A 16,247-nucleotide genomic window follows, 5' to 3' on the forward strand; every position below is an offset into this window, starting at 1 on the left:
CGAGGAAGATCTTTATTTTTCTGTTGCAACAGCATTTCCACCCCTTGCAAGGGGGTGAGGACCCAGAACAAAGGTGTGCAAGAACTTTTAACGACTTTAGAAAATGCCCAGCCCCTTAGCCAAAGACCACCCAAGAGGCATCATACATGTGTCACAGAAAGAGAACAGAAATTTGAGAGTGTGTCTTGTCTCCTGCCTGACAAGATACCTGATAATGGTCACTGATTGCATCACCTGGCCAGTATGGTAATTCTTCTGAGATGTTAAATACCTAAAGTTACTGAATTCAGATCACAGGCACACCCTAGTCAGACACAAAATATGCCTTTAAGGCAGGATTTGTAAGTGAAAAGAAATACGGGAAAGGTTCCCCCAAGATATTTCCTTCTGCAGGGGAAATATTTGGGGTCATTAAGAATCAAGATGGCTTCAGGATTGCTCTCCTGTACTATTTCAGATATATGGTTTATATACCCTGTGTCCATGTGTTTTACCTTGTGCACTTATGATCATTTATTTTTGAGACCTTAGAATTCTCATAACAGTAACTAAATCTTCTATGTGCCTCGCCCACCTTCATGCAGACTGGTGGGTAGGACACACCTGTAGTCATTTCAAATTGCATTTTAATAATAATAATATTTTTTTTATTTTTATACCGCCTTTCTATCTTACGATACTCAAGGCGGTTTACAAGCAGAAGAAACAAAAAATGTACATCTTATAACAATCTAATGCAATACAAAAATGTGATAATAAAACAAAACTTTAAAATAACCTACATCAAAAAGTTACATTCAAGTTATTGGAGTAATATAAAATAATATCAACATATAAAAGTTAAACAGAAATCCACTCAACATTTACAATAAACAATTTCTAAACTAATGAATAAAACAACGGCAAGCCGCAGTACATAAAATAATACAATGCAAGTTGAGAAGCAAAGACTAGAGGGTGGAGCAAGGCAGGTGGAAGGAGGCCTTGCCTGATGGAGTCTCTCCTCTCACAGTTCTTCCTTCAGGAACAGCTCCCTTATGAAGCTACTATAAAACGCTACTAATAATAACCATGCACAGAGCGGTCTAGGAAGACACCAGAAATTAATGCATGATGTGAGATAAAACGGGCCAAAGCCCCGCGAACCCTGCAGAGGCCAGCGTGAGTTCAGAGGATTGTCCCTTACACCGCCCGGTAACCAAGCCGGATGCCGGGTCCTCCGTGTCTCTGAGGTTTCTGGGAAATGTAGTTTTTCCATTCAAAGTCGCGGGCAAAGCGGATCCCGGCAATTGCAGGTATGGGAGTGGGCGTGGAGCGAATGGGAAGTGCGATGGTGGTGGGAAGGGGAGAGCCAGGAGGGTCGGGAGAGGAAGCGGGGAGCTTATAAGGGAAAGGGCTGCTGGGGGAGGAAGGGAAAAGAGCAAAAAAAGGGACAGGGAACTTACCCTTCCCAGTCTAAAATGGTTTGCAAACGCATCCATTTAACGGAAGCAATGAGGCTTAGCTTTTTGAAAAGTGCAATCGATTATATGAATATTTCCTAACATCACCGGCACAAGACTTTGGGGGAACATGGAGAGAGAGAAAAACCCCAGCCATGTTAAGTTTACAACAAATGTAACTCCTGGCACTCATTGAAGAGTATTTGGGGGGCTTGTCGTGGGTTCGCCGCTTTTTCCTACGAATTTTGGGAGTTGTAGTTGTGCCAGGAGGTTAAGGAGGCGCCTATGCAGACTCCTCACCGTTGCTACGTTGCTATTTCCAGCGTCCCTTGCAGGAAGCCACCGGGGTTGGGCTAGTGTAGTGGCTGCTAAGAGCCCATAAGGGACCAGGAAGTCTCTGGTTTCCTTACTGGCTGCTGCTCTTTCCCTGTTGTTTCAGGCCAGAGGGAGTGCCGGGTTTACCCTATAAGCTAAACAAGCTATAGTTTAGGGCCCCACTCTCTTGCCCCCCCCAAAAAATATTTAAAGGAAAAGAAAACTGGAAGTACATTTCCAAAATATAAGATAAAAAAACAAATAAAATAAAACAGCAACAGTGTTGTGTGTTGTGTATGGACCTATTAGGTCCATAAATTATCATATAGCATATATGCAACACAAAAAACAGCGACAATTTGTTGTTGACAAAGGACAGCTTGACATATAAGGGGCCCCATTACCTTCAGTAGCTTAAAAAGGTAAAGGGACCCCTGACCATTAGGTCCAGTTGTGTCCGACTCTGGGGTTGTGGCGCTCGTCTTGTGTTACTGGCTGAGGGAGCCGGCGTACAGCTTTCGGGTCATGTGGCCAGCATGACTAAGCCACTTCAGGCGAACCAGAGCAGCGCACGGAAATGCTGTTTACCTTCCCGCTGGAGTGGTACCTATTTATCTACTTGCACTGTGATGTGCTTTCAAACTGCTAGGTGGGCAGGAGCTGGGACCGAGCAACGGGAGCTCACCCTGTCACGGGGATTTGAACCGCCGACCTTCTGATCAACAAGCCCTAGGCTCTGGTTTAACCCACAGTGCCAGTAGCTTAGGGCCTCATCAAACCTAAATCCAGCCCTGGCCAGAAGTTTCCAAACTTCTTGAGTCCACGGCTCCTTTGACCAACTACATTCTTTCTGCGTCACACCCTTTGGGGATCAGGAGCCCAGTTATGTCACCCCTTGCCTGCAGAGCGGACAGCCTCTCACCCTTTTTCGAACACCCTCCCCTGTGTAGGGTTCCCTCAGCCTCCTCTCCTCGGGAGTCCTCTGGGCAATTACTGGTCTCTGAGGTGCCCGCCCCCCACCTTCCACCCCAAAGAGAGATGGCCCCCAAGGCACCATTTACCTGTGGAGCTTATAGCCAGGGCTGATGCTGGCTATAAGCTCCAGGGTGCCTGAAGTGCATGCCTGGAGAATCATTGAATCTTGACTGTTGTTGCACACTAACACTGCAGAATCCTATCCGTTATATTTTATCGGCACAATCAGAATAAATTTCAGGAACCAAAATGCATTTTCTGTGCAGCCTGAGCGGGAGCAGTGAATGATGTTATACTTACCGTAATTGTTGCAGTTTGTCTTCACTTATCCCACCCCACTGCCCTGCTCACAGTTGTGAAGAATATTCTTATGTCATGAATGGTCCATGTCCCCATTAAGAAAAAGAGGTCAGAATAGGCCGATATATATGTAGACTGCTCCTGTATCAGGTGGCTTTTCTTCTTTCTGTTCTCGGCGTTCTTAACCTAGCTCAGGTTAGATCTCTGAACTAGCCATATGTTTAACTGAGAATCAATCGAAGTCAGTCCATCATTTGAAAAACAAGATTTCAGAGCCATCTTGCCCAATAAATGGCAACTAGACATTCCATTTTTTTAAAAAAAATATTATTTTATTTATGATTTTCAGTTTTAATACATTTCAATAATTTTACAGTCATTTTAACATTTCAAAACTCGTCTTACTTCCTCTTTCTGCGGTTCCTTAAATTAATTTTTTTAATATTTTATGCATATCGAAATTAACTTAATTTGCTCTTTTATTCATCTATTTAAATATATATTCTTATAAAACTGCAGGTTATTACAATAATCCTGCCAATGTTCTTATCTGTTTACAGTTTAATTGTAAATTCTCAATAAACAGTTTCCATTCTTTTATAATTAAAGGTAGGTAGCCGTGTTGGTCTGCCATAGTCAAAACGAAATTTAAAAATCCTTCCAGTAGCCTTACATTCTTTTATAAGACATTCTATTTTGGTGACTATAACCTTGGTTTAAGGAGCCATTTGGCGCCTAGTTTATATATCCGAGTTTCTAACACTGGCTTGGGGATGATGGGTGTTGGGAGTTCAACAACAGCTGGAAGGCCACAGGTCCATTCCTGATCTACAGGAATGTAGATCTGGGGGAGATCTTTGGGTATTTGGAGTGAGGAGTCATCAATATGCTGATGACACCCAACTTCATCACTCCCCCTGAGTCAGGCATAGCAGACTACTAAGCATGTTCGTGGCAATGGGATGGAACCCATTTGCAGCATCAAGGCACCAACTCGACAAGATTTTGTGGTAAGCGTATCCTGTATCCTAACCCTTCTCCTCATCTTTTCCAGCTTCTCCACTATGGACGTATTCTACACCTCTGGAGTCTGGTTTGCAGGGGTGCTTCAGAATAGCTTGCCTGGGCTGGAGGATTTCTGGCTTTGGATGACCTTCATGGGTGACCCAAAGAGCGTCATCATCATTTATTTCCCTCTCGCTTATTTCCTGCTCGACCGGAAGGTTGGCGTCAAAGTCCTTTGGCTGGGCTTGATCTCGGAATGGCTCAACTTAGTCTCTAAATGGTGAGAGGAGAAAGCAAAGGTCACAAAACAAAACGTTCCAGGCTTTAATAACCATTGGGACTCGCTCTTGGTCTCAGGAAAAGGTTGGAGAAGCTGCCACCACACAAGGCCAGTTGTCCACAGGTCCCAGCTGCTCCTGAAAGTGCGCCAGGCCTCAGGAAAAGTTAACTGCATAGCCGCCACCCCCTCTTCTGTTGTTAGTAGGCTAAAAGCATCCCTAAAAGCAGGGCCTGTTTCTGACACTGTCTCCTGGGCCTCTTTTCTGGTGTGGTGTAGTGGTTAAGAGTGGTAGACTCGTAATCTGGGGAACCGGGTTCGCGTCTCCGCTCCTCCACATGCAGCTGCTGGGTGACCTTGGGCTAGTCACACTTCTCTGGAGTCTCTCAGCCCCACTCACCTCACAGAGTGTTGTGGGGGAGGAAGGGAAAGGAGAATGTTAGCCGCTTTGAGACTCCTTCGGGTAGTGATAAAGCGGGATATCAAATCCAAACTCTTCTTCTTTTTAATATTTTTATTAAACAAATTTAACAAAACAAATTATCAATCAATATATCCAGTTACATTCCCCCCCATCCCTCCCTCTCCCACCCTCCAAAGACTTCCCTCAGCTCCCCTCTCTGGTTTGTTTATACATATTATTATTCTCTGCATGTTGTAAAATTGTATATATATCATTACCTTATCTATCGTATTTTCTACTTCTAAGTTTGTGGGTGTTTATTCGAAACCTGCCAAGCAGTCCAAATCTTATTGTTGTCTTTTTAAATAATTTGCAAAACGTTCCCATTCTTCCTTAAAGTCACGCTTGTCCTTCTCAAGTAGTTTATATGTTAACTTTGCCATCTCTGCATAGCTCATCAGTCTTTCTTGCCATTGTTCTTTCGTTGGGGTTCCCTCATTCTTCCATCCTTGTGCTAACAAGACTCTTGCCGCTGTTGTAGCGTACATGAATAAGTTCTTTGTTTTCCTTGGCAGGTTTCATCCTAAAATCCCTAACAAAAATGCTTCTGGGTTTTTTTTTTACAAATGTCATTTTGAACATTTTCCCCCCAATTCATTATATATCATCTTCCAATATTTTTTGACTTCTCTACATTCCCACCACATATGATACAAAGTACCTTCTTTTTCTTTACATTTCCAACATGTATTTGACTTGGTTTTGTACATTTTTGCCATTTTTACTGGGGTAATATACCATCTGCACATCATTTTCATGTAGTTTTCCTTCAGAAGAGAACAGTCTGTAAATTTCAAATCAACCTTCCACAATTTCCCCCAGTCCTCAAATTGTATATTATGTCCTATATCTTGTGCCCATTTAATCATAACTGATTTAACCTTGTCGTCTTTCGTTTCCCATTCTAGCCGAATACTATATGCTTTCTTCAATAGCTTCACGTCGTCTTCTATAACCTCCTTTTGGAATCTAGAGATTGTGTAGCTTCCTGGGCCTCTTTTCAAAACCACCGCTTTAATTACCGGTAGTAGTGGGCAGCTGCCATTTTAATTTCCCACAATCCCCTGAAGCCATGTTATGTCCAGGGCATTGTGGGAAATCAAAACGGCAGCTGTAAATCAGTGCTCTAAAGTCACTTCACCTTAATTGGGGACTTTTGGTTCGTGATCAAGCGTTTTTGTTAGTTTCGATTCCTTAACAAAGTTCGGTTCTCTCGGTTTTGAGGACGCTGATTAGGCCTTGCAGCTACTTTGGCCAGAAGGGGGTGGTGAGGTAAGACACCCACACCCACCAGGTGGCATGGCACACATCGCCAGCTTCTAACAACTGCCACTCCTTCCATAGCAATACTGCTTTCAATAAATATTACCATGGTACCAGGGTTGGCACTGCTTGTGCATGTATGCAAAGGGAGATAACATGCAGGAGTTGCTGCCTTCCATTTATTTGTTTAAATAAGCTACATCCCACTTAGGGATTTTCCATACTAATTACTAAAATGTTATATACCGGTACGTGTGTGTGTTTTAAAAGCTCACAATGGCCACATAAGCCAGCCTTCTGCAACCAAGTTCCCGCCAGATGTTTTGGACAACAACACCCATCATTCCCACTCAGTGTGACTGGAGGATGCTGAGGCTCATGGGAGTTGCAGTCCGAAACATCTGGAAGGCACAAGGTTGCTGTGGGCTGGAAAAGCAGCTGTCGACAGTAAGAACAGCAAATAAAATGAAAAGAAAACTTAAAAGCCCCTGGAACTCGGAAAGCATCGATTCCATTTGTCCCTTGTTCTCTCTTAATATTTTGTTCTCCCTCTCCGCAGGTTTTTGTTTGGTGAACGGCCTTTCTGGTGGATCTATGAGTCTGGGTTTTCAAGGAAGGAGGAAGTCACCGTCCGCCAGTTCCCTCTAAGCTGTGAAACAGGGCCAGGTCTGTTGCTCGGGAGAAGGTTCAAAACGTCAGTCAGTCTGGGCTTTTGTGGTTGAAAAATGATTGGGGCCCTTAATTCCTTACGTGCGGCGGTCGGTTTTGAGAGACAGGCAAGCAGTCTGCCCCACCAACTTAATTCAAAGCGTTATACTGGGGCAGCATCTTTTGATTTGTTCACCTGCTGTCTTGGGGGATGTGATGGCCTGGGAGTCAGACTCTGATGCTGAACCTGAGGGATCCCAGCCTGCACAGGATTCCCCGCCTCCAGAACCAGCTGAGCCGGGGCCAGGGCTTGAGCCTGAAGGATCCCCACCTGTGCTGGATCCCCAGGTGCAGGCATCAGCAGAGTCTGCTCTGGCTCCTGATGGGAGGGAGGACCCATTGCCTGCAGGTGCTCCACTCCCAGCCTCTTCAGAGGAAGCTGAGGCATCCCCTGGGTCCAGTAACCCACCAGCCTCTCCTGAGCTACAGAGGCTCAGGGCAGAGAGGCGAAGGGAGTTAAGTGTCTGCAGGAGGAGTGCTCGCCTCCAGGCCCGGAGGAGAGGCGAGTCTCCAGAGGATCGGGGCGGCCCTAAGCATAGGGCCAGATAAAAGCCAGCCAGACCCAGCCCAAGTTGCGTGAGCAACTTAGTTGCAAGCGTGTGCTCAACCTGCAACCTTGTGCCTGAACCTGCCTTGGACCTTGATCTGCTCCCTGCCTCGCTCCCTGCCGGATTGACCTCCTTTGGACCCCTAGACCCAGGACTGGATTTGGACCTCGCTTCATGGACAAACCCTTGGGGCCAGCACAGGGGATGAATGAAAGGCTGAAGGAGATGCTGCAATTCCTCTGCCTGCAATGCAGAAAGCACGGAAAGTCAGTGTGGTGTAGTGGTTAGAGTGTCAGTCTAGGACCTGGGAGACCAGGGTTCAATTCCCCACTCAGGCATGAAGCCCACTGGGTGACTTTGGAGACAGTCACTTATCTCTCAGCATAGCCCACCTCACAAGGCTGTTGTGAGGATAAAATAGGGATGGGGAAAGAAGTGCCCAGCACACTTTTGTCCATAAGTAACCAGGCCGGTGGTGATGGTTCAGCATTGTTGTGTACCTGTTGAGGCCCACTGTCCAACTGCGGCTCATTACTAATCCTTGGAGCTTCCTGGCTCTTGTTATTCCTAGCTGTTGCTGCCTATTCACTCACCCGCTCCCAAGTGAGCAATGAGAGGAGCAAAAACGACCTCCCTGTGCCTGGTCCACTTTGGGCGATGGCACCGATTGGATGCCAGAAGGAGAGGTCAGCAAATAGGTGGCAGCAGAATCAGTGGAGAAGAGGAGAAAGGGCCACACAAGGAAGAATGGGGCAGTGAGAACAACTTGCCCAAGGACCCCCAAAAAACCTTGAAGCAGCGCTGCTGAGGACCCTCACACATTGCTTGTCTCAGTCATGTGGTAGTGATTCAGAAACTACAAGATTGCAGCTGCCAGATTGATAACTGGGAGCAGCCACCGGGACCATGTAAGACCGGTGCTAAAAGCTCTACATTGGCTCCCGGTAGGTTTCAAAGCACAATTCAAAGTGTTGGTGCTGACTTTTAGAGTCCTAAACAGCCTCAGTCCTGCATACCTGAAGGAGTTTCTCCACCCCCGTCATTCAGCCCAGACACTGAGGGCCTTCTGGCAGTTCCCTCACTGAGTGAGGTTACAGGAAACCAGGCAGAGGGCCTTCTCGGTATTGGCGCCCACTCTGTGGAACACCTTCCTACCAGATGTCAAGGAAATAAACAACTATCTGACTTTTGGAAGATATCCGAAGGCAGCCCTGTTTAGGGAAGTTTTTAATGTTTGATGTTTCACTGTGTTTGATGTTTTATTTTTAAAATTTATTTATTTGGTTTTTCAAATTAAATTTGTTACAGAAATATATCAAACATAAATCATAAAAACAAGATTCCAAGGAATCTCCTGGACTTCCATCCTCCCCTTTGTGGGTCCTATTATTTATCATTTCCTCCCACAACTTTTATGATAATCCAAACCCTTTACTTCTTCCACTATGTCCAGAATTCAGCCTTAAACTACAAGTGATATTCCAATCCTACTAATGATTTTAATTGTCTACAGTGGTCTTTAAGATAAAGTTATAAATTTCCCCCATTCATTCAAATTTTGCTCTTCCTGATTTCTGACTCTTGCGGTCATTTTAACCATTTCAGCATGTTCCATCAACTTCATCATTTGATGTTTTAATTTGTTGGAAGTCACCCAGAGTGATTGGGGAAACCCAGTCAGATGGGTGGCATATAAACAAACAAAATATAATAATGAATGGAACAGGTAACATAGGAAACTGCCTTATGTCATGACAGACATTGGTCCTTCTAGGTAAGGATTGTCTACCCTGGGCAAGGAGAATCTGTGGCCTTCCCAATATTATTGGACTCTCCGTCATCCCTGAATGTTGGCCGTATTAGGTGGGGCTGATGGAAGTTGTAGTTTCTAGAAGCTTGTGGAGAGCCACAGGTTCTCAACATCTGGACTAGATGAGATCCAAAGTTCTTCCAGCCCTAAGGTTATATGATATCCTTGCCATTAAATATTCTCTCTCTCCCCGCACCCCTGCAAAATGCGGTTGCAGCTGTTTCAGTGGTGCAGAGGCATGGGCTTTAGGGCACATAGGGGCTAGTTGGGGTTCCAGAAAATAAACTGCCTTGAATGCCATTTGCCCCCTAGCCTATTAATTTTGCACATCCAAGCAGAGACAGGTTTGATTTCTTTCCAAAGCCTCCTTTCAGGCACAGAGTTATTAGCTGCGTAAACATTGGCGAATTCTTCTAGGCTCCTCAAACTCTGCTTATTGGAGCCATCTCAAGAAAGGTCTACTTATCGGCCTCTTTAGCTGGGAAATGTGGCTGAAATAGGGAATCGGTATGGCTTCTGTGGGGGGTCTTTTTGGTTTTTGGTTTGCTTCCCTGACCATGGGCCATGCTGGCTAGGACTGATAGGAGGTAGATAGAGCTCAACAACATCTGGAGGTCCCACGGGGATCGTCATCCCTGATCTATAGATCTCGTGGTGGCATGCAAGCTCCACCCGATTCCCCCTTTTGATTGCAGAGCAACTGTGTGAAACTGGTTAGATTGATAATGAGTTTGCTCAGCCCGTGGGCTTCATGACCAGGCGAGCACTTGAACTCGGGACCCCATCCGTATTGTACATTTGAAGTAGGGTTGCCACCTTTGTTCTGCCAAAATACAGAACAGGGTGAAGGTGGGGTGTCTCTGCTTAGAAGTCCACAGGTTCCCTATCCCTGCTTTGGAAGAATGGCGAGATAAACATGCCACAACTCAATAAGCCAAAAGAAGAGAGCTTAAACAAATAAATAAGAGGTCCTCGAAGGGAGTTTAGTTAGGCCCCGAATGAAGAAAGATTATGTCCTTGCGGTTCGAACAAAGTTGAGTTATTGGCACATTTACAAATAAAAAATAAAAATTGCATGCCCACTTGTTGGACAGGAATAGTTGGCCAGCTCTCTCTCTCGGCAAAATGAAATGTTGGCCTGCCGTGAAGAAGATTGAATGCCACATCTGTCAGGAAGATCAAACTCTGACGTAGAACGGAGCTGCTTGTTTGTGTACTTGGCTAATAAACTTAGAGCTGCTGTGAGGGAGGCAAATAGTTGAGGCCTGACAGTTCCCCGAGGCAGCACAAACTTTTGAGAAGCCAGCAGGCTGAGTGTTCCAGGCTGGGTTTTGGTTTTTTTAAAAAATTTCGGTAAAGGTTTCTGTGGGTGTCCCATGTTTGCTTTGCTTCATTGTGATGGCCAAGTGCTGCATGGTTCTGAGGTATCCGTGGACCTTCAGGAATTCGTCTTGAGACTTTTCCGAAATCGCCTGGGCTGGTGGTTTTCACTGGAACGCCTCCTGGTAATTCTCTGCTGTCGTTTGATTCGCCCCAGACCAGCTGCCAACGGAGCAAGGGGGAGAACCTCAACTTAGACCACCAGGCCTGTCTCCAGCCCTCCATCCACCCCACCCAGGCCATGCCTTGGGTTACAGAGCTGGCAGGGACCAAAAGGTCGACTCGTCTGTGGTTCGTCTGTTGCAAAGCAGGGCAGTCTCCCAAGCATGCTGATTAAAAGAGAGAAAGAGTAAGGGGGGGGAAAACCCCTCATCCAATGCCTTTTTTTTTTGCAGGAAGCCCCTCTGGCCACTGCATGATCACAGGCACGGCTCTGTGGCCAGTGGTGACCGCTCTGACCACACGGATATCGCAGCACTCCAAAAGGTATGTCTCCGTATCTCGGCCACTCACATTCCCAGTCCTCCTTCCCTTTCCCCCTTCCCCTCTTACTTTAAAATAGCATTGTATATTTTCCTTGTTTAGTTATTTATTACATTTGCATTTCGCCTTTCCTCCAAGGAGCTCAGGGCAGCATCCATGGGTCTTTCCACGTCCCCTCTTTTTCCCCCTCACAGCAACCCTGCGGGGCAGGTTAGCCTAGGAGCGACTGGCGGTCCAGTGTTAGAAACTTAGATATATAAGGCAGGCAGCCAAATGTCTCCTTAAACCAAGGTTGCAGTCGCCAAAGTGGAATATCTAGTTGCCATTTGGGGACAAGACAGATCTAAAGTCTTGTTTTTCAAATGACGGACTGGCTGTGATTGATACTCAGGTGAACGTCCGGGTAGTTCAGATGACAACCTTGAGCTAGGTGAAGAGCTTTGAGAACTTAAAAGAAGAAAAGTCCCTTGATCCAGGGACAGTCCGCATAACGTATTGGCCCGAATATAAGCCGCACCCGAATATAAGCTGTTCCCTTCTTTGCTCTCTCCCTTCTTGGGGGAGAGGATGGGGGAATACACGCAGGGCGGACACCGCTTTGTCGCGCTCCTGGTTCTGTTTGCCCCGCGCTCCTGGCTGCATACTGGATAATTTTTTTAAGGTCGCGAATATAAGCCGCATTTTAACTTTTCATGATCGGCATTGGGGGGGGGGGGAAGTGTGGCTTATATCTCTCCGTGTTCAGCACTTGGGGAGGGAGAAGTTGAGGCTCCAGTATTTTGGCCACCTCATGAGAAGAGAAGACTCCCTGGAAAAGACCCTGATGTTGGGAAAGATGGAGGGCACAAGGAGAAGGGGACGACAGAGGACGAGATGGTTGGACAGGGTTCTCGAAGCGACTAGCATGAGTTTGGCCAAACTGCGGGAGGCAGTGAAGGATAGGCGTGCCTGGCGTGCTCTGGTCCATGGGGTCACAAAGAGTAAGACACGACTGAACAACAACAACAACAACATGTTCAGGCCAATACGGTATATATTGGCCTTTTTTCGACCTCTTTTTCCTAATGATGACACAGACCATTCATAACATAATAAGGTGAGCAGGGCAGTGGGGTTGGGTACGTGAAGAAAAGCTACAGCAATTAACTATATTGCTGCTGCTCAAGCATTTTGTTTCCTGAAATTCATTCTGCAGGTAAAATGTAACGGATAGAATCCTGCAGGATGTGGGTGAAAACTGTCCAGATCCAAGGATCTCCAGGCATGCACCTGGGGGATGGTGTTGTCAGGGCCCATCCTGGCATCTCCACTTGGTCGCAAGCGGCTGAAAGACAGGTGCAAAATGCACCTGGCTCCTAGCTAATTTAGAACACTGGACTGACCCAAGGTCAGGCAGTGAGTGAGCTTCATGTCTCAGCGGGGAATATGAAGCCGGGCCTCCTCCTAATTTCATACAAATAAAAAATGGTCCCAAAGGGTTTATGTTCCTACATTGGATTACATTATCCTTTATGTAATGGTGCCTAAAATCAAAACAGGTCCAGTGAATTTTTGAGCTGAGATTGGGTGGGTGGGTCGGTGGCATGTGCCGAGAGGCCCTCCAGAAAATGTTTTTGGACTACAACTCCCATCAGCCCTAACCTTGAGCTTCCTGTAGGAAAATAAATGTAAAGAATAAATTTGAATAAAAATAAATACGATACGATAATCTTTATTGCCACTGTCCCATACAGAACAACGAAACTGGAAAATCTACACCTGGTTAGCTCCCCAAAAACTCTGATGCCCCACAACTAAATACAGATATTCCCTCAGAGACTGCCTTACACTGCGTTTAAAACCAAAATCGCTTTTGGATAGAAACTGTTTCTCAGGCGGCTAGTCCTGGTCTTTATAACCCTGTACCTTCTTCCAGAAGGTAGAAGCTGAAAGAGATCGTTTCCGGGGTGCACACTATCCTGCACTATCTCTGCAGCTTTCTTCTGGCACCTGGAGGCATAGATTTGATCCAAGGTGGGAAGAGTGCGCCCAGTTATTCTCTCTGCAGTCTTTACAACCCTGGACAGTATTGTTCTTTCCCTGACCGTGCAACTCCCAAATAAAACCCCATTCTCCACCCCCCCTTTTTTTTGTCTCTTTCAGCTGGGTCGTGAAAGCTGGGCCCTTTACAGTTTATCTCGTCTTCCTGCTGGCTGTAGGCCTCTCTCGCATCTTCATCCTCGCTCATTTCCCCCACCAAGTCGTTGCCGGCATCTTGACAGGTGAGCACACTGTGCTGGCCAGCAGTCATCTCTGCTGTCTATGCTTTGATATCCCAGCATCCTTTGCAGAAGGGCCTTGCTTTGTGCCTTCATGAGGACCATATGTCCAGTTTAGAGATGCCAGTGAATGTCCCCCCCTCTCTCAGCCAGGCTCAGAAACTAACCGCAGAGGCTTGTGGGAAACAATCCTGAATGAGGGAAGAAGTGACCTTTGACTGCTCAGAATTTTTCCTCCGCCTCAGATCCGAAGATTTCCCAGTCATGATCGCGAAAAGCTTTCCCCTTCCCTCCTTAATCAGGCCGCTGAAATCAAGGATGCTCGAGGGGCAAACGGGGGTAGGCGTACATGTGCCAAAGGATCTGTGTGTACACTCCAGTGCTGGTTCTGGGTAGGCAGGCAGGAACCCAGAGGGACATTGGAGGATGGATGTGGCCAACAGATTGAAGTTGAATCCTGACAAGACAGAAGTACTGTTTTGGGGGGACAGGGGGCGGGTGGGTATGGAGGGCTCTCCGGTCCTGAATGGGGCAACTGTGCCCCTGAAGGAGCAGGTGCGCAGCCTGGGAGTCATTTTGGACTCACAGCTGTCCATGGAGGCGCAGGTCCATTCTGTGTCCAGGGCAGCTGTCTACCAGCTCCATCTGGTACGCAGGCTGAGACCCTACCTGCCCACAGACTGTCTCGCCAGAGTGGTGCATGCTCTGGTTATCTCCTGCTTGGACTACTGCAATGCGCTCTATGTGGGGCTACCTTTGAAGGTGACCTGGAAACTATAACTAATCCAGAATGCGGCCGCCAAGACCATATAACACCGGTCCTGAAAGACCTACATGGGCTCCCAGTGTGTTTCCGAGCACAATTCAAAGTGTTGGTGCTGACCTTTAAAGCCCTAAACGACCCAGTATACCTGAAGGAGCATCTCCACCCCCATTGTTCAGCCCAGACACTGAAGTCCAGCTCGGAGGGCCTTCTGGCGGTTCCCTCAATGTGAGAAGTGAGGTTATAGGGAACCAGGCAGAGGGCCTTCTCAGTAGTGGCGCCCACCCTGTGGAACGCCCTCCCACCAGATGTCAAAGAAATAAACAACTACAGTATCTGACTTTTAGAAGACATCTGAAGGCAGCCTCGTTTAGGGAAGCTTTTAATATTTGATGGATTATTGTACAGTATTTTAATATTTTGCTGCAAGCCACCCAGAGTGGGTGGGGAAACCCAGCCAGATGGGTGGGGTATAAATTATTATAATTATAATTAATTAATTAATTAATTTCCTCTTAATTCTTCACCTTCCTGAGCCACTGCTTTGCATCTGGCTACCTTTGGGGGTCCTCTGGGTTCTAGTGAAAGCCAAAGTAGATCCTAAAATCTGCCAACTCCTGGCTTAGATATGGAGGGCAATGAGGAGACCCCAGCCATAGAGTTGGCGGCTCTATGTTGCGTTTCCCCCTTTTCTCATTTTTCTCTCTCTCCTCTCCCCCCCCCCATTTCTCACTGCCCTGCCAGCGATCATCCTGGGCTGGCTGCTGGAGTCCCACGTCCCGCTAGAGAGGAAACTCGGCTTCTTCATGTGGGCTTCTCTGTCTCTCTTGCTAAGTGGCATCGTGAGCTATTGGGCGTTGGTTGCTCTCGGCGTAGATCTCAGCTGGTGAGTTCCTTCCGCCAGGGAGACGGTCACGGGACTCTGGGCTCCAGGGCCATCCACATGGACACCCCCACCCCCAGGGATGGTGGTTGCTGTTTTGTCCCTCCGACCCCACATTCCACACACTTCCTGTGCGCATGCTAACCTTTCATTTCATTGGCGTTGTGCACGGAGGTGCAATCTGCATAGCAAAAGGATACCTGCATAGCCGGCAGCGGGTGGATTTTGGGGCCACATAGCTGGTTTTCTAAACGCCCCACACTGCTCCATATTTCTCCTGCCTCTTAAAAATACCTTGCCTCAAAACATCCCAAAATATGGCTATAGTCACCGAAATGTCAGCTTAGGTTGGCTTCTCAAAATGGATCTGAAGAAGTGTGCATGCACACGAAAGCTCATACCGAGAACAAACTTAGTTGGTCTCTAAGGTGCTACTGGAAGGGGAAAAAAAATATTTTTTATTTTCTCAAAATGGAGATGAAGTTTCCTGGCTTCAGAAATCTTAGGATATCTCTTAAGTTCTATCCCAGGTGCTGGTTCCCTTACATCAGTGTTACATCCCAAACCTGGGGTCTCCAGGCTGTTTTTTTTTGGACTACAATCCCCCTCACCCCGACCACTGGTCCTGCTAGCTAGGAATGATGGGAGTTGTAGTCCAAAAACTGCAGAATGGTAAAACAGAATTGTAGAGTTGTTCTTATTATTTTTAATTACATTTATGTAGAGCCCTTTGCCTGAAGATTTCAGGGCGGTTCACAAGATAAAAAAAATACAGGATAAAAGCACAAAAAAACCCTTCCCCGAACACATTTTAAAGAATATTAAGCTATCCTATGTTCTTCTTTTCGCCTGCCCTGAATCTTCCAACGTTCAGGTTCATTAGGTGGCCCAGAGCTCCAATATTCTTTTCCCTATCCACTTCTGTTATGCCCTGCGTAATTTCATTCCCCTCTGCCTGCCTGACCTACTTGTTCCTCTTCCTCACTCTCCCCCCAGGTCGATTGGCCTCGCCACCAAGTGGTGCATGAACCCAGAGTGGATCCGTATGGAGACACGGCCCTTCTCGTCCCTGTGCCGCGACACGGCCACAGCCCTCGGCCTCGGACTGGCCTTTCAGTCGTCGTACTACACCCAGCTCAAAGGCGAGAGGCCGGGCTGGTCCCAGAGGCTCTGCTGCGCCACGCTGTCCGTCGTGGTCTTGCGGCTGCTGAGCGACGTGGCCCAGCCACAGAACGTGGCTCTTTGGTATGGGCTGAATTTTGCGAAGTATGCCATCTTCCCATGGGTGGTGATTGCGCTGCTCCCCAAAGTGTTCCACGCTGTGACCTCCAGTGCGGGGCCGCCCCACAGAGAGTAGCCGGCAGGGGAGACATA

At 47.0% G+C, this 16,247-nt stretch overlaps 1 protein-coding gene across 1 annotated transcript; it reads left to right on the forward strand.

The window, feature by feature from the left end:
- The first annotated feature begins 1,191 nt into the window (after positions 1–1,191).
- On the forward strand, positions 1,192–16,247 carry G6PC3 (glucose-6-phosphatase catalytic subunit 3). The gene is made up of 7 exons (XM_033170693.1): positions 1,192–1,295; positions 4,087–4,317; positions 6,600–6,706; positions 10,882–10,972; positions 13,112–13,230; positions 14,735–14,876; positions 15,870–16,247. The coding sequence occupies exons 2-7, from the start codon at positions 4,097–4,099 to the stop codon at positions 16,228–16,230; spliced, it is 1,041 nt and encodes a 346-aa protein (XP_033026584.1). The 5' UTR covers positions 1,192–1,295; positions 4,087–4,096; the 3' UTR covers positions 16,231–16,247.

The sequence above is a fragment of the Lacerta agilis genome, chromosome 14 (assembly GCF_009819535.1).
Source record: "Lacerta agilis isolate rLacAgi1 chromosome 14, rLacAgi1.pri, whole genome shotgun sequence".
NCBI lineage: Eukaryota > Metazoa > Chordata > Lepidosauria > Squamata > Lacertidae > Lacerta > Lacerta agilis.